This window comes from Apteryx rowi, unplaced genomic scaffold, assembly GCF_003343035.1.
Source record: "Apteryx rowi isolate R43461 unplaced genomic scaffold, aptRow1 scaffold_44, whole genome shotgun sequence".
Taxonomy (NCBI): Eukaryota; Metazoa; Chordata; class Aves; order Apterygiformes; family Apterygidae; genus Apteryx; species Apteryx rowi.
This window is the reverse complement of record NW_020450694.1, coordinates 1,979,433-2,006,562: the sequence shown is the minus strand read 5'-3', so window position 1 is coordinate 2,006,562 and position 27,130 is coordinate 1,979,433. Positions and strand designations below refer to the sequence as shown.

Genomic DNA, 27,130 nt, shown 5'->3' with positions numbered 1-27,130 from the left:
TCCAGCAAAAACGATTTTCCTGGATGTGTTGCATGTGTGTATTTGACTGCACTCATTAAATATAGAAGGTCAGCTTCACATCACATCTGGGCTTTTACATGCATCCTTTTTCATTCTTCAGAGAAAACTGCAGTATCTTAAGAGTGAAACTCAAGCTCACAACTTCTGGCAATGTGCAACAGTCAGCAGTGGATCTCTCCAAAAGGATGCCATTAGTACCGCTGCAGCGTTCAGCTGTCTCTCCTCCAAAACACAGAGGTGATCAAAAGAAAGAGCAAACCCAGAAGAAACAGATGTGTTCTACCATCTTCAAGAAGAAGTTTCTCCTCTCACCTTCCATCCTTATTGCCCAGTTCCTGTAGCTTTGTTCACACCATTTTTTGGGGGGGATGTTTTGTTTTGCCTTTTTTCTTTTTTTAAAATAATCGCACGCCTTGCAAATTCTGCTCCTTAATGATAATTTCTGCTCGTTACCAACTCTCCTGTTAACACGTAGGCTAGTGTACTCTCACAGTCAGAGGTTACAGAAATAGCAAATAAAGCTCTTTTTCCTTAAAAGACACAAACACTGTCTAGTCTGTGACTACATCAGGAACAACTCTATAGAGTTCTTTTGCCTTTCAAAAACTTGCCTTCCAAATCCAAGCGCTTTGTTTTGCTCACGCTTTTCTTAGAACATCCGAGGATAAGATGGATTCTGCTTAATTATCCATTCAGCATGGGGATTGATATGGTACAAGTCTAAGAGATAAGTGTCTGGGTCCAGGCAGTGTTCACCTATCAAAACAAGAAATTCAGGAAAAAAGTATTTCTTATATCCTCAGTCCTACAGTTAAGTTTTTCCTAAAACTGGTATTTGTTCACACCCATTTCAATATTACAATCATTCGAAAGTTTTTCTGCAAGTCTGAAAAAATTATATGTTAAAAGAAATGTGTTTTTCTTAAAATTATACTAAGCCCAAACTTTGACCTTTGTAAAATTAAAAAGGCACTTTAATGTGTAATAACTTTAACCCAGGAACTTTAGCACTTGAAGACAGTTATGACATATGCTAGTGTTCAAATCCAGTAGAAGAGAGTGAACCGTTTCCAGTCAGATAGACATTTTCTTCTATTGATACTATGAGGAATACCAAGAGGCAGCCAAATCACTCCAGTCACTGACAGTTTACAGCCATAGCAGGGCATAAGAATTTGTTTCCATTTTCAGACCCCCCCCGTTCCACTGCCACAATCATATAACTTAAGCCTCCTCCCCATTTGATGGCATTACCTTATTTCACCAGAGGAAATCAGTGACTAATTAAGATCATCAACTAGTTTGACAGGCTGGTTTAAGAAACTTCCACCCAAGGTATTACTGGTTCTTTTGTTTCTAGATAAAGGAAGGCAGAATTCACATCTGGAGTCGGCAGCTGTTTGCACAGATTCAGTGCTGTAGCTGACCACACTTATTTAAAGCCCAGATAGGAAACACCATGCTTAAACACCTCGTGGAATAGGATGATATTGCCCTTTATCTAGATGACGGTAGTTCATGGTTTTAAGTTTCACATTAAATTCCAAACAGGGGCCTTTAACACCGAGGGGAGAGGGAGTATCTCATGGTACATCTAAGGGAATGGGAGGTTTGTTTCTCAGATGGAAAAAAGCACTGCATGTCTCCGTTCTCAAGAAACTTGGACTCTGAAGTTTCCACCCTTCTGACAGGCTTCTTCCAAAAATACATAACACTAGTGGATCGTATTCAGAAGTCCAGGCTTCAACTTCCCACATATTTGCCCTATAAAAGCTTTGCAGTGATGACAAAAACACGTGAACTACGTAGACAGCACACAGGAGCTTTGGCAGATGCTCTTCACTGTGGGTGAGGTTAACCCAAGCTTTTTGATTTTTCTTCTAACTTTTGGAATTGCCTCCAAATCTGAACCTCCTTATAATTCCCTAACATAAATTAGGGATAAGTACTGGATATCAAAGTCTTTATATCTGTTATCACCCACCAGTCTTACCGATATTGCCTCCCACTTCATACAGGAGCAGGTTTGCAGACTCCATAGAGTTGTTACTGCAGAAAGAAAACACATTAAATTTGACAGAGCTCAGAGAGGGAGGTTCAGCAGTTTTGTGACTTGCTTCCAAAGAAGCTGCTCATGGTTTGGAGGCCAGCAGTGGTCAAGGAAGCTATAGACTACAGTACAGCAACCTTGCTGATCCTCCTGCACAGGGAAACTGTTGAAAACATCACCAAAATTGGGGGGGGGGGGCAAGGCAGTTGTTCCTCACTAGTAGTGAGGCACACACTATATGCAGACACTAACTTCTCAGCAGGAAGACAAACGGCACAAACACCAAAGTTCATCAACAGCTTTCCTCTAGGACTGACACCTGCTCAGCTGAAGCTCACCTGCAGGAAGAGCTCAGCAGCTGTAGCAGCCTGTTAGCAGGATGCTAGCTCCCAGCTGACCCACATTCAGCCAACTTCAAATCCTCCCTCCGTGTCTGACACCTCCTGCATTCAGGAGATGCACTAACACCCCATCTACTGAATATGTACCTGGGAGCATGGGGGGAGGGAGAGAGAGACTTTTGTTTCAGTTTGAGTTTTTTCCAGCAAACACTGGGCAGAGGAAGGAAGCACAGAGCTTATTTGGGAATCCCCTACCTCTGAATATGCATGTTGGAAACACTGCTCCAGGCATGTAGTTTGCACAGGTAGTGATGTTTTCCCTCGGGGGGGCAGGGGAAAGGAGGACTTTGTTTTGCAGAGCCAACAATGTTATTTCACTTTCCCTTCCCTCCAGCAAGGCTTTGCACATACTGCTGGAGTTCACTTGTCTTCCAGCAAACCACAGACTAGCAAATTCCTGACAGCCTGGGCACGACGGAGTCGCTCAGCTGAGCTAACACCTCCTTGGTCCACCCAACGCACTATTTCCAAAGTTCAGAACAGAGAGGCAGAGAACTGCCTCCTCCCTGCTCCCTGTGCCACCACCTCAGCTCCGCCACGAGACAGAAACACACAGTAACTACACTGCTTGCTGGTATTTTCTTTTTTTTAATAGCAGAGAGAACCTCTTACCATTTGAGGAAGCTGACAGTGTTAACAATGTTCCAGCCATTCTGGCACAGGTTCTTCTGGAACTGCCTCAAGACGTCAGCAACTCTGGTCGCATTGTTCAAATGCACCTCCAGCGAGTCTTTCAGGAGGAGAGAAGCATGGACCTTCACGATCTTGGAAGGCTGAGCCAGAAAGGCAAAGAGGCAAAAAGGACAAAGTGCTTAAATTTAGACAGACTGTGGGATCAACTAAAACATCAAGTTTCAAATTAGATTGGGGAACATAAAGAATCAAACTGCTGCTCAGAGACTTTATGTTTGTTTCTTACTCCACACATGGTACAGGATGGAAAGGTTATAAAAGCATCAAGGTGAACGTTATAAACAAGTCAACCGTGCCTCGGCGTTGTGGTTGGGGAGAAAAGCACTGATCTTTATCAGAGCGTGTGTTGGTGCTCTCTGCTGTTCAAATGCGGCACTGGCATTAGGAGTAACACAAGCTTTGACGAAACTAGGATCTCTCGGAATAAATTTCAAACTGTTTTGCACAAGTCTGACAGACTTTTCTGGAATTCATTTAAAGAAGAGAAAAAGGAATTTACACTGTTGAGTTGTATTAGACAAGCTACTGAAGATTTTAGAACCAGAGCTCGTTTCAAAACAGAAGTACTGGAATATTACAGAACAGAGTCCAAGTGCTATTTTGTCAAAACTATTTTCATCAACCCTACTTTCAGAGTTTTTGTGGAGAAATTGAACTAATTCACTCCAATCTGAAACAAGTTAATTTTGCAAACCCAAATCCTCTACAAAAAACAGCACTCAGCAGGACCGAGACTGTTAGAACGGGGCTAACTGCTGCGCAAGGACTGAGGCATCTATTTCACTGTGTAAGCAGCAACTGCCCTCTCCAAAATGACAGCACCTTCTCAAGTGTAACATGCAGCCTTAACAAGGCAAGGTTTAGGCAGACATCATCTCAGTAGCCCAACTGGTACAGGAAGGTGGGGAACATACTGGCTTGTGAGAACTCACACGCTCCTTCAGGTCTGCAGATTTAGTTCTCAGTGTGTTATTTCTACCTGCAGATTTCCTCTTGCTCATGTCCTTGGACAGAATGACCCCAAGGATCTTTTCCCAGCTTTGACTCTCAAACAGGTCTGATACGAGCATCTGTTAAACATCTCAGCACCAACATGAAAAAGGCGGAATAGCACTGTTTCATTTATCAGGGCAGTTACTTCACTCATATTGAATGAGGAGAACCTTGTTCTCAAACCCTCCCACACAGATCAGCAGCATTATGGAGCAAAAAGAAAAATGAGATGCAAAATACCATTTTACACTACTGTAATAGTCTAAAATTTCTCCTCAGAGTTCATGAAAGCAAGCCTGCCTTTAGCACGGCAGACACAACTGTCTGAACACACAGGACATCTACAGTCGTGTGAAATCCACTCTTAGCACAAGGTGATGACCAGCATTTCTGCTTCTGGTCACTTCCCCCTTCTCCTGCAAGCATGCAGCACCTTAACTCCATATTCTGTAGTATGAAATTTATTTAGTGTATTGGGTGTTGGGATCTTTTTTGCCACAAACAAGCAAGAGGAGTTTGGGAAGCTTCTTCTCATGGTTCTGTAGATTTTCTGCCTCTTGCTTTGTAAAGAGTAACACAGCTTGGACTTTCAAGTTCTCATGAAGGGACTTACTATGAGAAAGCGTTTGACCCTGTCATGAGAGGGCCCAATTTTTCAAGTCTAAACTCACCTCTGCCTGGTTCTTTTCCACCTTGTCTTTATCAGCATGGATCTTCCGCAACAGATTTTTTATTCGCTTGTCACAGAACTGGTACCTTTTGCTATTGCTCTCATTCAGTTTTCTGACTTGAGCTACCAAAAAGGAGGAGACCTGGACAGGGGGAAGGGAGAAAACAGGAATTAAAAAAAGTTGGGCAGAGATGAGGATTCTGTTTAAGAATCCAAATGTCATTTTGCGAAGCTCTGCAAATAGACAAAATATCTACGTACCCTGAAAACAGCTAAAGCAGCCAGAGGTTTTGTCTATAGACACTTGATTCCTCTGACATTCCAAAACTATCCCTTCCACCTTTCCAGTTCTAGCCGAACCAAGACGCCACTACCACTCTACAAAACACCTGTGCAACTCACTGTCCAGAGCAGATCCTGGTAATGGATCATCATCCGCACAACGTCAGCTGCCCCCTCTGCCAGCTGTTTCTCCTTCCCTTCGGGGATCTTGTTCGGCAGTCCCTTGTGCATGAAGAGGTTCGGGGCCATGACTGTGGAAACGTTCCAGAGGTTCATCTTGTTGTTCTTCTCCCTGGCAACCACTTTGCTGAGAAATTCAAGTAGAGCCTAAAGCGGGGGAAGAGATTGGACTTTAAGATATTCATTACCAAAAATATCCAGAAAAAGTAGCATGGCATTTCCTGGAGAGACCACCTGATCAGCATCATTTCTAGATATCTGGGAGCAAATCCTGTGCTCCAGTCAGCAAGCGCCGTGGCCAAGTTCTAACGCCACAAGGACAGACAGTGCTTACAGCTTACACTCACTGCACGGACTTGAGATTTGCCTACTCCCCCTATAATGGGTTTCCATTCTCAAGTCAGTGAAAAAAACCAAATAACATGATTTACATTAATTATACCTCCCTTTATAAAAGCTGCTAGAGTTCCTTGAATAAAAACATGGAAGGATATTGTGTTTTTCCAGTTAAATCAGGAAGAGGTACAATTACCTTTAAAGTGTTTCTGTTGGGCTCTGGCAGAATCAGGATAAGGAGGTTTAGGGCTTGCAATTTTTGCTTCAGGTCTGGAATATCTAGAGAGAAAGAGATAACACGACAGAGGGTTCAGACTTCTGACGCTGCTCTTTGAGAATGGGAATCACATTCCCAAGTCATGTATATCGGGAGCAGGGGGAAAGGCAATAGTTTATCATAGGGTTTGTCATCTAAGATTTGAGACCTTGGTTTACAGAAGTAAACAAGCTCATAGAGGTCTTATGATGCCAGTTACACATGTTTCAGAAGACTGGATGATTTGTTTTAGTGCACACAGTCTACCAGCAAGTTTGGTGCCCCTGAAGGGCATCTGAGAGATTCCCATCCCACATTTCTTGGGCAAAGAGAGTTGTGGGCTCAAGTAATTAGCTTAACACATTCAAGCCATCTGCTGAGACACAAACCTCAAAATAAGATGCCTGCAGAACACTGTATTACCTGGGACAGGCTGAGACCACACACCCTGGCAACATGCCACAGCTCAGCATGCATGTGGTTATTTATCAAATTGTCCTCATTCATGGTGGCAACCTTGCAACCTCAAATGACAAAACATAATTCCAGACTCCAGGACAGTGTTCCTGCACAAAGTTTTTGTATATAACCTACTACTGGAGACTAAGACTCAGACTGGCGCACTACAGCATTTATTACACTCAGGACAGTGAGTCTGACCTGCTGAACTTCATATCTTGCTCTGTATTCCCATCAGATCACAACACACCTGACAGGAGAACCCAAAACCAGCAGAGCTTTGTAAGAAAAGCATAAACCAGGCAACCGATACTAAGCAGCCAAAACAGGGACTCACTTTGTACAGCAGCAAAAGCAGGAAGATACTCTGCTGTCAGCAGCGGGGCAGGCAGCTCTCTTATGAATCTTTTCAGTAGCCCAGATATGTCATTCTGATGGACTTCATCCCAACGGAAAAGGCCAGTATAGAAGTCACTTTCTAGTTTCTGCTCCAGATTCTGTATTAAAAAAAAAAAAAAAAAAAAAAAAAAAAAAAAAAAAAAAAAAAAAAAAAATTATAAAAAAAAAAAAAAAAAAAAAAAAAAAAAAAAAAAAGGAATTTATTATGTGTTTTAATGAGCAAATACAATGGAAATTCTATAGCTGAACACTAGAGGGCAAACCATCAAGTGAAAAGACTGCAGTGTTTCTCACAGACACTCCGATTTCCCAGCAATGGACATTTCTAATTGTACTGGGAAGGGAGACGAGATAATTCAGCTTAAACCCTATCAGGGTATTGGTTCAGCAACATGCTCACTGATATCTCTGATACTTTATAACACGACCAGAGAGCTCATACCTTGATTCTGGTCTGGGACCCAGAAACTCTCAAAATGCCCTCAGTTTCAAGTCCTCTCTTTTCCAGACATGACAGCAACTATTAAGAGGGGAAAAAGAAAGCTTTTAGGTTACCCAGAATGAGAAGCCAGCCCTTCCCTATCACAGCCTTCAAAGCCTTCCTGACTTTGAGGATCAGAAGCGCAAATAAAATCTTTGGGGAACTTACTGCCTGGAGTAACAGAGGGACCTTGGTGTTGGGGAGCAGTTTTTGGTCATTTTCCAACAGAGTGTTGAGTGGAACTCCAAAGAGTCTTTTCTCTGCAACAGAAATAACATATGCTCTAAGTCTATATCACCATTCATGCAGGTGTCAGGGATATTTCCACTGCTACAGCCTAAGACTGCACTTTTTGTAAGTGTAGAAACTAGAGAAAGAGAGGAAGAGATGCTACCACAACAGCTAGTAGGACAAGCACACTTGCTAGTCGGACATAAAAGTGGCACTAGGTCTTCATGTCATGATGCAGTAACTTCTAGAGTAAGTTCTGGGTAAGGAAAAACACCTGTCACAAGGTTTCTTACAGACCTTCTCTGTTCTTACATTTTAAATTCAGACCTATGAGAACGTTGCAATCTAAAAAAAAGCATGAAAATTACAATGATGCACAACTAACCTGTTGTCTTCAATTTTACTGCCTTGTTTCTCTTCAGCTCAAAGCCTAGAACATCACAGAGAGCCGTTAGTTCAATAAGGGCCAATGTGGGAATCTTCTTCATGTCCTGAGCAGACAGATCTCCAATCTTGGTCACTCCTAGTCTGCCCTTGGGGATCTTAAATTTCTAAAGGGAAGCACACAAAAGGTTTTTGTGCAAGTAGCACTACTGATCCTCTTAGTTTGCAAGCTAATTCGCATCCTTACCACTCCTTGCCACTGCCCAGGCATCTATTCATCCTCCTGTTTCAGCACTAGACAAATGCCCCAAACTACTACTTCTACCCAATCCACAGCTGAAGAAAGGTACCCTGCTTCCAGCATTACTTTTGTAGTCATATCAAGATCCCAGTTTGTCTAAGTTAAAGACAGTCAGATATCCACCTTAATCTATTTGAACTTTGGAAGAAGTCCAGCACATTTGTGGAGAAGAAAACTGTCAACATCACAAGTAAGAAAGTCCAGTTATTCTTCCCTTTTCAGTGGAAATGGCCCAGACATTACAGAATTAGAATCACCACAGTTTCCTACAGAAATACTTCCTCTCTTCAACCCTCAGGTATCCTTGCTCATCACTGCTTTGCCTGTCCAAAAATATCTGCCTCGTATACACCTGTTGCAACACTATCCAGAGAGGATCTCAGGTTTCCAAGATTTGATTACGTAACCGAATCAAACTTCCACTTCTCCTCCAGACAAGAGAGGAGCTAGTAAGCTTGAACAGGAAAAACTCCTTCTGAGCTTACGGTTAGGGCATTTCCATCCTTTATCCTCCTAAATTCAGACAGGAACGATCCTTTGAGCAGAACAGCTGCCTGCTCCGAGTAGGCAACGTCCATGTTGAACACTTCCTCTTTCCTGGGGTTTCGAACCGTGCAGGAGTAATCCTGGGTTTCTGCTACAGAGGGGAAAAAAAAAAAAAAGCCTCTAAGTTCAGAAAGCCAAAGGAATGAAGCGTAGAAAACGAGTGAGCTGAAAGAACAGTTGTGACACCAATCTGGGGACCACCATTTTAAAAAAGACCATATCAGCGCTTGAGAGGGTTGTTCTCAGAGCACAGTCCTGCGACTGATCAATAGGGTAAGACTAACTCAAAGCCGCAACGTTACAACTATAATCACCAAGATCCGTAGTAAGATGTGCACAGCCTTTCATTTAAGGGCATAGCTATGGCTAACTTCTCTCTGTACAGGTGCCCAAGGTGTTCGCACGATTTCACTGTGCTTTGTCAGTGATTTATGTGTATCTTCTAATTACTTTCTTGAAGAGCTATCAGTTTGAGTGGCAGCTTCTAACACTACTAGACACAGGAAGAGTCTACTGAACCCACGGCCAAGGATAAGCATGTATTTAAAACCCACAAACAAGGCCAATGCTTCAGCCTTCCCGACAGCAGTACCGTACCACACGTTACATCACTGTAACGCAGTCTTTGCGGAGCCTTTCACAGCGCTGGAGCTGCGGGAGCTCGGAGCCCGGATTAGCAGAGCTCCCCTTTGCGTTCCAGCCCTACTTCAGAACCGCCAGGTCGAGAAAACACTGCAAGGCCTTTATTTGTGTTTATTGTTTCATATAGTGCAATAAAACAGGCTTTCAGATGCATCTTAGAGTTGGCAACTAAAGTATAAGCACACACTGCTGCCCTCTTCCATCCGAGTTAAAGATCAGTCGTATCATGAATGACCCTAAGCATTCCTCTTAAACATGCATCGCCCTGCCAGCTTGCTTCTAGCTTCTTATCCCCTATAGAACTGTCACAAGGAAAATGATACAAATACAGGTATTAATGTTGTTGTGGCAAAAGAAAGACTGGGCTTGTGTGTAGACCATGAAAATGTGATAAGATGCTCTCTCTTAAAGCATGCTTCTTTTCTTAATCTAAGAGAAACCCACTATACTTTAAAACTTCCTGCTTACGTTTCTGCACATTTGCAGTCTGTAGGTTGTGCCACAACTGATCTGGTCTGGAGTCCTCCTTCTCTGCCACTGTCTCCTGAAAAATAAACCAGGACACATTTAATCTACACAAAGCAGAACAAAAGTTACTGGAAGCCAACCTGATTTGGGCAGAACACACCTGAGAACATTGGCTGTTACTGCAAGAAAACGCTGCTCAAGTTCAGGGCTACGTGACTGCTCCGGAATTACGAATCACTGGAACAATCCTAACTGGAGAATTTGGCAGGCAGAGGGAAAAACACGTGACTGTTTTATAGACAGTACTTGTGATAAATCTCCACATCCTTAAACCCATTGCTAGTTCTCATCTTCACACAATCAGCAGCCAATTGCCCCCTTATTTCAGGCACTGAGGGGCTAACAGTCACAGTGCACCAGTCACGCTGCGTGGGCTCTACCCACTGCCTGGGCTCACGAGTAATTTATCTGCCATTTGGACGTACAAGAAAGTGCACAGTAAATAGACTTCAGCACCTAAAAGCTTCCCCTCACCAGCTTTATAGCAACCTAACCTCTTCAGGTCTAGCAAGAGAAGTGAAGTAGTACAAGGAGGCATTCGGCAGCCAAGCATGCCAATAAAAACCTTTTTGTTGTTGTTGTTGGTTTTGGTTTTTTTTTGCTAGAACTAATTAGAACATAGGAAAGCACATTCCATTATGGAAAGTTGGCAACTTTCTGACAACCTGCTCACGACATTGAATCGGGGACTGTGAACTAGAAGTTAGAACGGACCTATACAAAGTCATTGCAGTCGGACAGCACAGCTAATCTGTACAGAAGCTGCGCTATACTTTTGAAGCGGGTGCACAACTGTCGAGCTTGCCAAGAAAGCAGAAAATTCATTTAGCATCTGCAGCTCCATTGCACACAGCACATACCAAATACCATCAGAGCAGCTTCAGACCAAGCCCCAACACAAAAAGCTTCCAATAGAAATGCCAACAGCTCCATGCCTGACCGCGGACACCCTCAACTGCTTTCATTCAAGTCACCGCTGAACTGAATTAGCTTTAAGCTCGATTTGCTGATTATAGTTTTCTCCATAGGTGGACTCCATTCGTGGTAAAAGCGGTGTTACAAACAGAAGGGAATAAGCATGAGACCTATAGGAACATTCAATGTTCTGATCTCCGGGTGCAGAGATCGGAAGTCAGCCGCAGGAATCACCCAAAACCCCATTTAGCAGTTAAGGCACAGCTATCGGATCTGGGTTCCAGGTCAGGAATTTCCAAGACTGGAGAAAATACACTTTATGTTTCTGTACCCGTTTTCTCCATCATGAACATCCTTTTGGGCAACAAGGGATTTCAAGGCACGGAGCAAAAGGTGCCAGGTGCCATAGAAACACCAGGCCTGTTTTGTCAAATGGTTATCGAAGGCATCTAGAACCGGGGGGGGAAGCAAACCACTCAGGAAAGTTATCCAAAAAGCCTGCTTCCCTCTGGGCTTGGGAATTACTCAAGCATAGAGGACCTTGACTCAGTGCCTGTTGTCCCACCCTAACGTGCCAGGGCATAGCCGTTTTAAATAGAAAACACTCATCATTTGCCTAAACTGAGCATCTGACACTTTCCCAGAAATAAAGGGGGCAAACACCATCTTCCATAAGCTGGGAAAGATGAGCAAGGAATATGGAGGTTAAGCTGATAGTCACTTGGCAAAGAAGCAACTGGTAATCAAAGAGATCCCTTTAAAACATATTTTCTTGCCATCTTTAAAAAGTGAGTGAGTACGAGCGGGAGAAAACTGCCTTTTTGGTTCAGTGCCTTCTGCTAACAGCTGAAGATCTCAGAGGCAACTGCAAAGCTTTTAAGTCAAACAATATTGAGCCAAAGAAAATATGAGTCAGTCCAAACAGATCTAGGGTTATTGAAAGGGAGTCCAATGATCTTGCCTGAAGCCAGAAGTGAAATAAAATGTTCCATTTCTAATCAAGTTAAGGCTATTTAAACAGGCAGTTTTAGTATCTTTATACATGCGTTCATCATACCAAAATGTCATTTTAAAACATCAGATTGGATCTCAGTTGCTTGGATTATCAAATGCAAATATTAGCAACCTAGTGAGTGGGCACATAAGATTAAGAGCTCAAAAAACTCCATTTCTACACAAAAGAAAGTTGAGTCATTTCAAGAGATACAACAGGCTTAGACTTAATCTGCAAGTATAAAAACACTGAATTTCAACTGAGGCGCTTAAGACAACCTTGCAGCGTTACTGCTTTTAGAAACATCATCTTTTTGTCACCCATTCAGGCAGGGATGTGAATAATGCTCTGCAAAAGCAAATCAACTGTGACTCAGTCTTGGTGCAATTCACAATAAGGAAGTAGTCTACATCTCAACATTGGGGAGTTACAGAAAATACAACCACACCAGTTTCCAGTAACATTACGGACTGTTAGTATCATTCCCTTAACACATCCAAGGGATTATTTGACTAGTTATAATTCATCTCATTAAAGCAAAAGATATTTCCAAGAGGCTCAGACTGAGTAAAAGGAGTCTCCACTTCTGGTTAAGAGTGGAAGTCCCATGCTACTGCAAACGCAAGATCTTACTCAAGTTCAACACCTTCTGACCAGACACTTAACCAAAAGCAAAAGCGGCAAGGATCACTAACTGGGATACTTTCCAGCAGCCCCTAGGAAGCTTATGAATACTCCAACTGCTGGCCACGACCAAAGAAGAGCAGCGCGACAAGAAAGTAGCTGCAAAGCTAATAGTTACGTTTTCAGTAGCAAAAAAGGCATTGGCTATCCTTTGTCCAGGATTACTGGCTGCACAAATACAGTTTTCCAGAACTGACCTTATCAAGTTTTCTTTCTCTCTCTCTTTTTTTTTTTTTTTTTTAAATAATGATATCAGAAGTCACTGGAACAAAGAAAACATGAGAGGGCTTCAAAGGTATCAGGGGTCTGCTAGGCTGTAGTGCTATAGGTGCTATTCTTCCATCAGTCTCTAGGAAGCTTATGGATTTGCAGGTTTTGCAGCAATTTCTTCTCAATGCTGCAACCTCAATGCAGAATTTCTACAATCTCAGCTTCATTTCGGCTCAAAAGACCAAGTCATCTATTTGGAAACAAAACCAACCCTAGAACCAGAAACATACCCCAGAGCCGACCACTCCAAAAATGTCTCGGACATCCCGCACGGGATGCTTGTTCTTCCTCCTCCGAGACCGGGAGTAGGTGTCCAGCCTCCGCTGCACAGCCGCCGCCTGGGTCTTCGTCAGGGTGGAGAGCAGCACGATGTTGTCGTTTTCCGAGGCCCGGTCCCCAAGGAGGTCGGAGAGGCCGGCGTCCTGGAGCCACTCGGCCTCAGCGTCTCCCTCTGCGGGTGGGGGGAAGAAGAGGGGACAGCAGTGAGAAGACCGAAGATAACGTCAACTTGAGTACTCTGAGCGCAGCGGGGCTAGAAAACCAGAAGCCTGAGCTGTTCCCATCCCTGGGGTGGCAACAGGACAGCACTGCAAGGGAGCCGCCTCTTTGGTAGGACGCCAAGGACGTTCCTGATGGCTCAGCCCCGCTCCCAGGCATCGGGCTGGAAGCGCAGGGGAGAGAGCACATTTTAGGTAGCTGTAACGGTCCACGTGCTCCTCTCTCCTCATCCTACGTGAGGAAGGAGAGGGAGGGGAAAAGAAAAAGAATAGGGAGGTGTGCGTATTGTCCGCTCCACGCGTGGCTCCGCGCGGGATTCCGCCCAGGGACTGCAGCCACCGGGGCTTCCCTGGGGGCGTGGGAGGAAGGGCGGTCGCCCCTGCGCAAGTCTGCCTCCGCACGGACTCCCGGGCGAGGGCAGCCCCGGCGGCGGCGGCGGCAGCAGGCAGTGAGCTCAGAAGGATGGCGCTGCCTCTCTGCGGCACGCGCAGGCTTGCGACAGCTCGCGCCGAGCGGACAAAAGCTCTGAGAAGCCGCAGCGCACAACGCTGCACACGCGGCTTTCGTGTTCACCTCAATTATTTGGCTGTTTGTTTAACTATCTATCTATACGCAAGCCCATGCATCAACCAAGAGTCTTCTGGGAATTGTTTGTTTGTTTTTAAATATCCAGACACTCATCTGGCGGATTCAAATATATTTTATTCAATATACTTGCATGCAGAACTATTTGCATTGTCACTTTTTTTTTTATTTTTGGACTGATACCCATACAGTCATTCTGCAAAAGCAAAAGTGTCACAAAATGTTATAAAGCAATGCACAGGTTAAGAATATCTAAACCTATTCAGAATTAAAGGGCATTCCAGCTGCAAAATAAAGCGTGAGAAGCCTGGAGACAGTAACAGCGGCATGACTCAAACAAGCTCGATCTCACGCCATTCTTCAATATACATGAAGTTGCATTTCAAACACATAACAGTTTTTCCTTAGATGTTCTTCATGCAAGCTGTGAGGTGCCCTGAGCAAGGCAGCTACCTGAAAACTAAGGATAAAAGTAATAATTTAACAGGAGGCTTCAGCTTTAATACAGTGAATGCCACACAGCTGTTACCTTTTCAATTTTGTGTACCACATTCATTTACGGCAGGCAGCTCCAGCACAGCTTTGTCTAAGGACATATTGAAAAAAACGACTGATCTGACTCAAACAGAATAGTTTGTTCCTATTCTTCCTTTCCAAGGCAAACTGATATTTCCTCGATTATCACAGCTGCTCAGGCAAGTTTTTATTATTATAGCATCAATAGTAAAAAAAAAAAAGTCATGCACCTCTTACGAGATGAAATAATTTTTTTTTTTTTCCTGGGGAAACCACTATTTCATTACAGCACTTAAGAACACATAAAGAACACACTGTGAAGGCTGAAAAGACTTAATGAAGTCGCAATATCTTTTTGTTATTTGCATGAAAACAGAACTTTTTTCAGCATCACACCATAAGGAGCAGAACTGGACTTAACGTTGTTGTTTCCCTTTCAGAAATCTTCTGTCAAACCAGCTAGTATTCCTACAGGGTTTTAGATTTTGGTCATTTCTCATGACCAGTTGTACAAAAGCTAGCACGTAAGAGTATCTCCACCGATATGCTCACTTGTTTACGATTACTCATGCTTTTGCAGACTCTGAATTCTTAGTCCAATTTAAGTATTCTCACTGGACACATATTTTGTTACACATCTGCAATTTCACATAAGCACAGAGTGCAAAAGCCTTCTCCTATTTATTGTGTCTTTGGGAACTAAAGGAAGTTAATTGCTTGCAAATTTTGAAAATATCCAGTTCCAGTCATAACAGGAAACTAATCTAACACACAACACTGCAGAAGGATGTCTGATTTATTGTCTTTGTTAGGCCTACGGCCCCATCTGATGCCAAAGCACCTCAGATGATTCTGATTTTTCTATTTAATATTTTTGGCCCAATTGTGTTTACTTAGTAACACAAAAGGAAAGCAGTAAAATACAGTATTTACAGGGGGAAAGGGGGAGAAATCACAGTCAGAATAGAAAGGTTCACAGGGGTTTAGCTGCTGGTTTAAATTTGGGGAGCTGTCAACATTTGCCTTTAAATTCTGGACAAGCAACATTCCTGGGGCAGGGGGGAAAGCATCACAACTGGGAACAAACAGGCAAAGCTAGAGAAAACCAGTTGCAAGAACCTACTTGAAATGTGAGCTAGCCAAAAACCGTACTCATAACTAGTTGCACTGAGTTTCCAAAAAGTTAAAGGACAGCTAAGTATCCTGCAAACAATTTCAGACAAAGCATTCAGTAAAACTTCCCATATGTTAATAAATAAATAAATAACCCCCCCCCCAATCCTTTGCAGACCCCTCTCAGACATGGCTACGTCCCCGAGCGGCTAGTGGCAGGGATGCTAGCAGGAACATTGCTAACGGCACTACCACGCTAGTGCCTGCACTGCGACTGTGCTGTACTGTCGGACTCCGAGATGGAGAAGCAGCGGACTACTAGAAAAGGACTGTTTCTTGCTTTTCAGGAAAACGCTAGTTTCCCCCCGCTTCAGCTGTTGGTGAGGCTGCGAGTGCCATTAAGCACCAGCAGCTCCGTGCTGACCCAGGTCTCCCGCAGGGCTGCACACTGGCCGCCCACTAGCAGCTGGTCCCACGAACGGCTCCCCATCATGCCACCCCCACGCAGGGCCCGTGCAGACCACCAGCTTCTCCCAGCCGGGGCAGCAGTTTTGGCAGTGCCTCCTCTACGCACAGCCTCCGCTCTGCAACCATCAGCTCTTTGCCGAGCCGAGCCATCCCGTCTCCAGCCGGAGCTGTGAGCTGCTGCCCCAGCGCAGCTTCCCGGGCTCCGCGCAGGCGGCGACGGAGCCTCCGGGGCTGGAGCGCCGTGCCTGCGCCCCGCTGCCACCGCGCCGTGCTGATGGACAGCCAAAAGGATCTAGCCGGCTCCAGCTCCCACGCACACCCGGCCTGAAGCCTTCCCTTGCTGCTTGCGCTTCGGGCACAGCATACATTTGACTAAACCACTTTCCAGAAGGCGCCGACAGAGCTTTGCCTTCCCGAGCCTGGTATGAAGGCTTCGCCCCTTGCAGCATCGTTTCGAGTTTGGCCAGTTTCTGCTGCCAATTAAGCAGTCGGCTCTCGCCTAGCAGATCAAGCCACAGCGTTAAAAGCTCCCACAGCAATCAAACCGCCTCTAGCGTATCAGTCCTTTGGGTATCCAGACAGCCTTTCATCTCCCAGCACAGCCTCTTTTCCAGAGTCTCCTCCCCCGCGCTCTCATTTTCTGAGTCCCTTTGGTATCCCTTCCAGTTCTAAAAACCCAACTTCTGTCCCTTACGTAGGGACACTAACAGCAGCCCTCGGTATTTACCATGTCGCGCCTATTAGGGCGGATGCTAATCCTCCCTCTCTGCTCTCCAAAACCCACCTTTAAGCATCCAGGACACCTATTCACCCTTCCCTGCCTTAGCGTCACACTAGGGCTTTCCCTCAAACGTTTCTCCATTACACACATGGATCCTTCTCAATACGAGGCCAGAACAACAGCCGGAAACTGTGCAGGCTGCAGTCCCGACCAGTCAAGGGAACGTGGCTCAAAACGGACAGAGCAAACACGTGCTCCTCATCTGTGGGACTGCATGGTCCTTATCAGCATTTATCATTCCCTAACATCCCAAGATTTTCTACCCTCAAGTCAAAATGCAATTGGTTCAAGTCCCCCAAATTGATTGTTTAAAAAATCTGAAGCCTTGAACATACTATTGACCGACCTTTAAAGTCAGCTTTGTTTCAGAAGCTGAAACTAGCCCAGACTAGCATTCCTGTGTAGGGAATTATCCACCACCCAAAGCAGGGCGGGGGGAACAAAAAAAACAAAACAAAACACCACACACCACACAAACCCACCCAAAACTGTATTACCAAATATTGGTAATATTCTAATCATAATGCAATATGCTTCCAAATCATTCAGGTGCATAAGAAAATTTTGTCTCCAAGATGTTCATCTGTCCTCCTCCCCTCGCTCCCAACAGTTTTGGCAACCTACCCTCTTGTGTTTTGACATCTGCAAGGCTGCATTCTTCTTGCTCGGCTTCACTGCTCTGTTTAATGTTCTCTACTTCCAGCCAAAAACTGTCCATTGACAAGTGGTCCAAAGAATCTACCCTGGAGTTGACGCGCTCTGACAACGGGGATGCCAAAGGACTCTTCGGAGGAATCTGGCTCATTTTGCAGGGGCAATTTCTGGTACTGAGGGAGGAAGAGATAAGGAGAGACAGATTAAGCTACACATATTCAGTTATGACATTCCCAGGACAGTCTTCAGTGATTAATGACTGCAACGAAAGCCAAACAGAGGTAAGTGCTAAACTTCCTTTCACTAGCGTTTAGCAATAACAGGCAAGGTTGGGCTCAAGGCCAGTAGAGCAGGAGAAAAAAMTACTGTCCAAGTGATGTGAGAGGAGGCAGTATCAACACGTTTTGCTTCACTGTCCTTCCAGCGACCTCTTAGAGGCCTCCTATTCCCAGCTCTGCTTCCAAGATTCCCCCTGCGAGCAGGCACAGACACTCTCCACGTTCACAGACAGCCAGGATGTTTCGAGCTCTGTGCACGCGTGCCCAGGCGATCCGGCACGCACAGCGAGTCTGATGACTCCCAACCAGGGCAGGCTTGTCCTCCGCATGCAAAGTCGGCACGGCTGTTGCATAGCCTGCATTTCAGTTGGCGCAAACAGACCCTGTGTTTGAGGCCCTCTTTTCCTGCCCAGACCAGATTTTTCGGATTTGTGAAACAGCAAAAGTGTCCCGGGAAACACAAACACACAGAAATTTTTACCACCCTGCTGGTTAATTCATGAGCAGCCAAAGTCCCAGACTGGTCCAGCTCAGCTGAGCTTTCAATCTCTCCAAAGAAAGGTGTGAGATGCTAGCCACTTCATAAAATAACACCGCTCCTAAAATGAAATTTAATTCTCTTCAAAGGGTTGTAAGCCTTTCAAACCCTGCTGTATACCTTTTTCAAAGGCTTAAAATAAACAGGGATAAATTTAACCTACTTATTAAAAAAGCCTCAATAGTTCAAGTTACAAATACAAAACTCGAACACTATGCTAATTTTGGATATCTTGAAAAGGGTTATCAAGGACACATAGAAACAGCCATCACTACAAAACACAGATCAGAATTATTTTCTAGGCACAAGACAGAAGTAGATCAAGCCTTACACCTTGACAAACTTGAACCAAACACAGCCACCAATTTAGTTTAGCCATCCAGCTCTGGAAGGGCCTAGAAACTAGTATTTGCCAGCCATTTTGCCATCAATAACTTCCTCTCATTCTAGTAAGCCATGACTAGCAGCTTTGGCATATCTTACTTCTGTTACAAGAAGCGTTTCAAGTCTTAAAGGACTAAATTTGAAGATCTAGCAATTAGAGGCATGTGTTATGGGATATTCTGCACTTATATTTACACACTTACATACACATTCCGCACATTCCCTCTTCTAATATGCATGCAGGCAGCCCTTCTCTTCTAAAGGTCAAAACTAAGGTGATAACCATCATTCTGAGAACATCTGGAGCCAGCAATAGCACTGAGAACAAGAACAACAAGTTCTCGCTCTTTTTTTTTATTTCAATATAAACAGGAACACAGAAGTTAAAGATTGAAGAGAGCTATTATGCCATCCAGCCCACCTCGGACAAGGTAAGAGGCGTCCTGTTTGTTACCTGTTTTTTTTTTTTCCTGTTCCTACTCTCGGGCTTCCAAACAACAGGCTTCTAAGAGGCCACTTCATAGCCTAGTAGAACATTTAAATGTTCAGTTTAAGATTCCCCCCCCCCTTCATAGTTCATACCAATTTCTCTCAATTTTACTATAGCTACCATATCAAACCATTATAGTCCCTTTCTCCTTTTTACTTATGTCTTTATGCATTGGGGTTAAGAATTTAGATCACTTCCCTCATGCCAATACTCCCCCCCCCCCCATTTCCTTGCATTTGCTGACAGCCTTCTTTTGAGAGGATGAAACATAGTCACCGTGCTACTATCAAATGACTATTCCCTATCCTGCCATGATATCCCACTGGAATGTTATTACATGACAATCAGTAGAAGCCACCACTTGGGACATGAGAATAGCAGGAGGTTTTAGGTCATCTCAAGGGACTTTGGTTTGGTCAGCATCGGCTCCAGAAACACTGTGGCAGCCAAAAATCGTACTAGAGAGCAGCCTCTCGGTGCATAACACTACGCAGGCTAAGAAACCGTCTCCCAAGCTTTCCTACTTGCTCTAGAAAGGCACTCAGTAGACACGACTACTCTTCTTGCCACAAGTTACTGCACTGTACTGCTGCGGGATCCAGGTTATACAGATAGAGTAGCTCTAAGCCATAAAATTCCTTCGTGTTCTGCTTCATTCAGGCTCATCTAGCACCCGAGAAGTCTCCTTGGGTTCACACTGGGATAGAAGTTACATCCAGGTTTGCAGATCCAGCAGAACCTAACCCGCGAAGCCAAGGGCAGCTCGCACACACCGCACGCGTCCCACGGCGAGCCTGCTTCACTGTAGCTATGGCAATCCTTCCCCACACCTGACCTAGGCCTGCCCGAAAAACAAACAAGCTTTAGGACAATACAAACAGAGACTTCAGCTCTTTCGAAAGTGTGACTATTACCTTGTATGTTCTGCATGACTTACCCAGAGACCAGATTCTGGATGCAAGCTTTAGTCCAGGAGATGATATGACCAAGTGGAGTTACTCTTGTCTATAACGTTAGAGCTGGTTCCTGGTATCTATCTGTGAAGGGTCACAACATCCCTACAGCCCAGATCCTCAGGCTATAACTTTGCCAACAGCGATTTCTGATCTACCAGCTCCTCCAGTCCATATCATGACAGCACAACACTGGTACAAGGATGGAGTACTGTTGGACGCTACACTGAACCGTGCAAGTACTCCTGTCCCACTCTGACCCTTGCTTCCCCTACTATCCCTAGCCATCTCGCTTCCTCCCACAGCTGGAGGTTCAGACGCACCAAGAAGCTCCACTGCTAGTCACACTGTATGCCTGTGACAGGAGAGCCATACTGATCTGCTCGCGGGTCAAACAGCCCCAAAGCCATCTTCATCTGTCTTCTCAACAGCCCCACAGGCTGCTGCACTAGCTCGTTTCACCAAGGTGCAAAGATGCACACTCAAACACCATTAGCAGGAGCCAAAACCCAGCTCTGCAGCTCCTAAGCTGGCTCCCTGTCTCACAGGAAAACACCAAGGCAAAAGTCAGGTCTTAAAATTAAGACCAGAGAGTAAGACATTAACTTTTTTCTGCCTCCCTTGAGCACACTGCTTTACAAATCCAGCTGGCCAGGTGGAAAGTTAATTTTGGATTCTGTGCCCCTAAGAGATTGTCCTCCGTTGACTTATGAACGCAATGAGGAAGAACAATCCATGACGTATACAGGTAGTAACAGTTTAGATTTAAGGTGTAGATTGTAGGCTTAAAATGTTAATCAGCTCAGTTGTAACTGGGCAAAGAGTAAGTGGAATAATCAAGTTCACTCAGATGCACTGTAACCATTAAAACTGTAAAATGTTAAGCTTTTTAAAACTAACCCAACAGTAAGCAAACTGGCCAGAAAGATCTAGTTAAGGGCAACTATAAAGGAATGATTTTGTGGTAAGTCTGGCCATACTAATGCAATCTTCTTGTTTAAGAGGAGAGCTAGTTTTAGAGGGCTTGAGATCCATCCACCTGACCCCCCCTAATAACCTCAGTCTGACCCTGGGTTAACATTATTAACAGCACAGTTATGAGAAATTAAAGAGGATTGGCATGAACCTTGTAAGGCTCAATATCTTATTATTTCTCCTGCAAGTCATCTCTGCGTGGAGCACCTGGTAGCCCTAATACGATTTGCAAGCCTGCAAAGCACAGGCAGGGAGCGTTGGTGGCTCACCAGTCCTGGACTAGGGTGTGAAGTCTCAGAGTCGTTTCTGGTCTGTTCCTAGATACTGTCACCACACAGCAAAGGCACTGTAAACACTCATGCAACTCTTTGCCCTCTTGAATGTATTAAAACAAACTAAACACTGTTGCTATGCATTTGCTCATTCCAGGGTTGAATCACTCTAGTCAGCTTCTCGCAGGATTTGTGGCTGCCCGGGCTACTTGAGGGCTTGCTCAACATCCTTTCCTCACCGAACCTCCTCAAGGAGGTTCCTTCCTGAGCATTTCAAGCAGAACAGGTGGTGACTAGCGTGAGCCAAGAAACTGCAACCCCTTTAATACTGTTTCCAGAAAAACTAAGATGAGAAAAAGGCAACAAAAACAGATGAATTAAGTTATACAAGACAGGCCTTCCACACATGAGCACCTAGTTGTAGGGACATTTCCAAAGATCTGGGGCAAACACAAGGGCACACAGAAAAGAAACAGATGGTGGGAGTCTGAATTAACCTCAAGAGCAGAACACCAAGTCACAGAATCACAGCAATCAAGACCACCACTGGCATGAAATACAAGTGCTCTTAAAAAATTTTTGAGAAAACACTTTACCAACTGGCTGCAGTATTTTCCACAGGTAAAGACACTAATTCAGAGGAAGAAAAAAAAAAATTAAGGTCACACAACATGTCTTACCAGCTTTCAATTTATTTCAGGCTCAAAAACCAGTTGATTGGCACAAGATGAAAGGAAAAAGGTTTATACAGGAAATGCTCCTCTTTAATTTGCTTTCAAGTTCCTATCTTGAGCAAGCAGTTTAAATCCAATTGCAGAACTGTACGGTTAATTCTGAAGAGCAAGAAATATCTAAAGACCAGCCAATCATAGCTTGCAACAGGTTGGCTTCTCTTGTTGAAAATCACGTAGTAGGATAAAGGCATCAAAAAACAGATAGGAGTATTTGAAAAGCTAGAGAAAGTCTTGCAGTATTAAATCAGATAAGGAAAAAAATTTTTGAATATAGTTACTGAAAGAATTAGAAGTTTAAATCTTAATCACCCTTTCAAAAATATTAATACCAGAAAAGCTCCCTGTATAATAGAAGTTAGTCTACCTATTACCAAATTTTTAGATAAAATACACATAATCAGGTGTTTCATTTAGGCATACAGAATTACACAAAACACTGTTCACAATACACAGACAGCAAACGGCCATCAAGCGATGCCTTGGGGACATGAGCTCCACAAACTTCCTACAAACAGGACAGGATCAGTTCATAGGAAGTCAACCAAAGGCCTCAATCCAGAGAAAGCTCTGCCACAAACCTTTAAAGCCCGGCTTCGTTCTCCTTGCAATACCCTAACTTCAGTACGCTGAAAGCGGTCTCAAACGTATCCCACCCCTCAGGGAACAAAAGGGCAATACTTAAGTTTACTCTTAGGAGACAAAGTGAAAAACGTACAGCTGGTTCAAGCATCTTGGACCAGACCATAAGAGTAAGGACAGACTAATTATCAAACTACTGCAGCGAGATGAACAGTAACCTACCCGATATATACTCTTAACATGCTTTATTTTCCCTGGCCTAATTAAAGCAAAGCAGTTTAAGAGCCATAATTAAAGCAGTCTGCCACTGTTGACTTGCATCTTTGCATATCTCTAGCCATAGGGGATCTGCTCATTTACCTAGTAGCTTCACTGACACAGACTGTCTCATGGGCATCCCCTACGAAGGGGGACAGGGCCTCCAGCCCACCCCGTTTTACAAAACACCGCTGCCAACCACAACTCATGTTTCTATTAAGGGGTTTTAATCAAGGCCTTCCCATACTTGTGGCTGCATACTTGAAGCTCTGCGTCTGTAGCACTAGCAGGAACAGCCAAGATCTCACTACTACAGTTTGCTAACAAGATTACAGCTTGTTTTTGGTAACACAACAATCAGTTCATCAAGATCTTCCATTATGCAAGCAGCTCTGGGAGCAGCGTCATATTTAAGGTTGTTTTGAAGAAGCCTGTTCTGCAAGTGATGAGAAGGACACACCGGACAGTTCTGCATACATTGAGTAATTCCTACCGGAGCCGGCTTTCCTCCTGCCCCATCAACAGCACAGGCATTCCCCAAGTCCCCATCTCCCGTCCTGCCATCCTGCTTTCACTGGGAAGAGGAACTGACAGTGACTATTTGCGCAGGACTACTTGGGGCGAAGAGCTCCTGAATCCTGATGCTTTTGTGTAATGCACTGCTTTCCCATAGCGCCTTCACCACTTTCTGCTCCAGTCTTGGACGCTTCAGATAACTTGTGCTTTATTTAAAACTTCCAGTGCTGTGGAGGAGGTAATAGCTTACCTGACAATAAGTATTTATATCAAAGCACTTATGGCCAAAGAAACTGTCTCAACACTTGCCTTTCAGACCTACACTTAGAATAGACTCATCTCCACTGTCTGGTAAGGATCTAAATAAGCAAGCCAAGGAACAGCGAAATTTCTCTGTAATTGCTGATCTACCTAGAGGTCAGTCTCTCACACACAGAGATTTAGAGCATCACCTAAGCACAGGATTGATAAGTATGCGTAGATACAGCCAGTTCAAAATTCTCAAAGCCATGCTTAGTTGGGCATCCATCCCATCATGCAAGAGTTCCCTTCCTCCTCAGAAGATTTAAGCCATGCTCCATACGTACGCTTTCCTTTTCACTGCAAGGTCAGCACAGACGAGCCCTCTGGTCACTCTTCTGCATTAGCAGCTGAGGCAGACAGGGCCTCTCGTCGACTCGGAAATCCCGAGGATTTCCTCCTGAAAGGAGGACTTGGCCAAAACAAGGTTCCAGGAGCACTGCAATATTTAATTCAACTTTGAATTGATAAGCCTGATGGATTACATGAGAATCATGAATTAAAAGAGGAAGCGCCTCCATCCCTACTTCTGTTCTCGCATACTCCATGTCCATCTAACCAGCACAAGCAGTTTTGTCCTTCCAGCGGCCGCAAGAAGCCGGTGTCTCAGTCGCTCTTCAGCTATCAGCAAGACATCGGGATGCCAAAACCCACAGGCCAGTTAAGAGGGGTTAGCAGTTACCACAGAGCGCTTGCTACACACATGTGTTTGCACGTCCTTGCTACGTCACCCCATCCCAACGCCGCGGGGACGCCGCAGGCGGAGCGGGCGCGCGGGACTCCCGCGCCAGTGGGCTGCCGGACGCTCACGCCCTCGGTGCCTGTTCGTCACAGCCCCGTGGCACGCCGTCCCAGGCACCTTACCGAGGCCAGAGTGAGTCAGTACCTCCTCGTTACTGAACCCGTGCTCAGACGGCCCATGCTACCGCTATGTCCGTGCGGTGATTTTATTTCCATCACCGCTCTGCGACTTCAGGCAGGGCGCTTCGCCTCCGGGCGCCTCGGCTGCCACCCTGGGGACAGCAGCGACTGCCTGGCTTTCGGGAAGAACAGCCCACGTTTGTGCTTCTAGAAAAAAAGACTATGTCAATGCGCTTTTGAATCCTTTGCAAAAGCATAAAAGCTGTAAACTTATTTTCTGTGTGATCATTCACTAAAACAAAGGGTTTTTACAAGAGTACAGATTTACACATAGTAAATATTTGTCTTAAGCTCAACATCACAGAAGCCATAAATCAGGATGATATAACTAATTCTTATTTCCTGTAGCCCTTTCCACTGGCTGTAGCTGCGCTAAAGCGTGCGGGGAACCGGCACGAGCCCGCAGAGCGGTGCCGCGAGCATCCCGCCACGCGGCGCCGACGGGGCGGCCGGCAGACGCGCTGCAGAGAGAAGCCACGCTGCGCTTCGCGCGTGAGGTTTAGGGACGCAGGAAGGATGGTCGTAAGCTCCTTGCCGGGATTTCTCAGATAAGAGTTATCCCACGGGAGATGCTGCTTGGCTATTACATGGCCACGTAAAGCTCCGCTCAGTTAAGGTCTGTAAACAGCTCTTAACTCGATACCTCCTAATGAGAGCTTCCAAGAACGGCCACCTTGAGCAACGCCGAGCAGAGCCGGCGGGACGGGCAACGTGCCGGCCCCAGCCGCCGGCACGGCAAGCCGGAGCCGCGAGTACAGCTTCCAGGGAGCGCTTTGGAGGCAGGATAACAAGATCACCGAGCCAAGTGGCAAGTGCCTTAGCGAGAATCCGATAACCAGCCCATCGTCACCACCGCAAAAATAAACAGCCGCTCATTAGGGGACYGGGGTGCTTCGCGCCTCCTTTCGCAAGCACCCCACCGCGCAGGCACGCGCCGGGCTGTCCCGGCAGTCCCGCGGCGCAAGGGGAGGCTGCGCCCGCTGGTCACACCTGAACGCACAGGCGCAAACTGCCACTCGGGAGAAGCTAAACGTTTTGGTCGAGTCCAGGGAGAAAGTGGAGCGCTCCCACCGCAGCGCCTCTTCGGATTTGCCTGCAGAGGCGTCCCGGCGCCAGCCCAGAGCCTGGAACTAAGCTAACTCGTTTGACAAAGCCATCAGTTGTTGCTGAATATTTTGATTTTTATCAAAGAAACCCTGCAGTAATCTTCTCTAAGGGTGACTGGCTACTTAATCTAGTCCATTCAAAAACRAGTAAGTTATTTACCTTATTACTCCTGTGTGATTCTCCCTAAGCTTTTGTTTGTTTGGTTGGTTTKGTTTTGTTTTAAATAAAATCTCAAATTTTGCCTGGGATCTTTTAAAGATTCTTGCTGCTACACACRAGGCCAAACAGACTAGGAAAACTGGGCAGTCGCACAGCAATATTGGGGGGGGGGGGGAGCTACCGATGCAAAGCTGCTGCAGTACGTTCACGCAAGAGGAACAAGTTCAGATCAACTGCAACAAGRAGACATCTTGAAAATAAGTGCAATTTCTAACTTGATGCAAACATACCCGAGATCACGTCTCGGGTCGGTTAACAGCGCTCGGCGAGTGCACAAGCGGTACGATTTTTGCCAAGCAAAGCAGTCAAGTTTTTAGCYGTATCCTTCAGCACATGTGTTTTGCAGCATATTCACAAATGAGCAGCTCTGACTTGAGCGCAGTTTGATAAAGCGTTGAAAAGCCTCAAAACACACGAGTGCCAGTTTCACTGCCTTGTAAGGAAACATGTAGCCGTCGCATCCCCCCCGGCAGCGCTTCCCTCCCAAACACGCGCACCTGCATATCCCACCTACGAACGGGTTGCTGCACTGATCSCAGTGAAAAAACTACCGAGTTAGAACAGCAAAAGAAAGAAAGGGAAAAAAAAGAAAAAAGCATTTTTGTTATATTTTTACCGTCAAGGCAGTCAAAGCGCATTCTTAGAAAGCAYGTTAAATCTTGTTTGCCCCTGGGAGTTTACTCCGTTTCCCCCCTACCTTGCCACAAAGGGATACTTCCTTACCTCTACACCCTGCCTTCCGGATAGGGGAGGAAAAAAAAAAGAAAGAAAAAAGAAAAAAGAAAAGAAGAAAAAAATGAGAAAAGGAATAAAGCGATCACCTAGTAAACAGCACCCTCCAGTCCAACCCGCCCCGTACCTGCGAGCGCTGCCGACGGGAAAGCAGCCGGGCGGCTGCACRGGCTGCAGCACAAGCCGGGGCCTGGGGATCCGCGGCCGGGCAAAGCCGGCTTTCCCGGGCCGCTCCATGCTCGGGCGCGAAGGGCGGCGGGCGGCAGTCTGTTCGTGCTCGGCCRCCGCGGAGCCGCCCGCGGCCCCTCGTCACGCCGCGGCGGTTGGGCCGATTGGGCGCCGCCRGCGTCCCCTCCTCCCACCCAGGCGCGCAAAGGCACCTGCCAAAGGGCCGCGCGCCCGCGCCTGCGAGACGCAGCAGCCACGCCGCGTCCAGCACCCGGAGGAATGAGAAAAAAATAAGAAACAGGAGCCTCCCCGAGCCCGCGCCAAAACGTTAACTCAAGTCTCAGCCGTGGGAAAAAGCAGCTCGCGCAAGCGGCG

At 45.5% G+C, this 27,130-nt stretch overlaps 1 protein-coding gene across 1 annotated transcript; it reads right to left on the bottom strand.

The window, feature by feature from the left end:
• Positions 1 to 670: 670 nt before the first annotated feature.
• Positions 671 to 26,824, bottom strand: ARHGAP40 (Rho GTPase activating protein 40). The gene is made up of 15 exons (XM_026076827.1): positions 26,715 to 26,824; positions 17,302 to 17,504; positions 12,947 to 13,167; positions 9,794 to 9,869; positions 8,623 to 8,774; positions 7,838 to 8,003; positions 7,390 to 7,481; positions 7,183 to 7,260; positions 6,679 to 6,838; positions 5,823 to 5,905; positions 5,231 to 5,437; positions 4,830 to 4,970; positions 3,085 to 3,245; positions 2,015 to 2,070; positions 671 to 777 (listed from the first exon to the last, which is right to left on the bottom strand). The coding sequence occupies exons 1-15, from the start codon at positions 26,822 to 26,824 to the stop codon at positions 671 to 673; spliced, it is 2,013 nt and encodes a 670-aa protein (XP_025932612.1).
• Between the last annotated feature and the right edge of the window lie 306 nt (positions 26,825 to 27,130).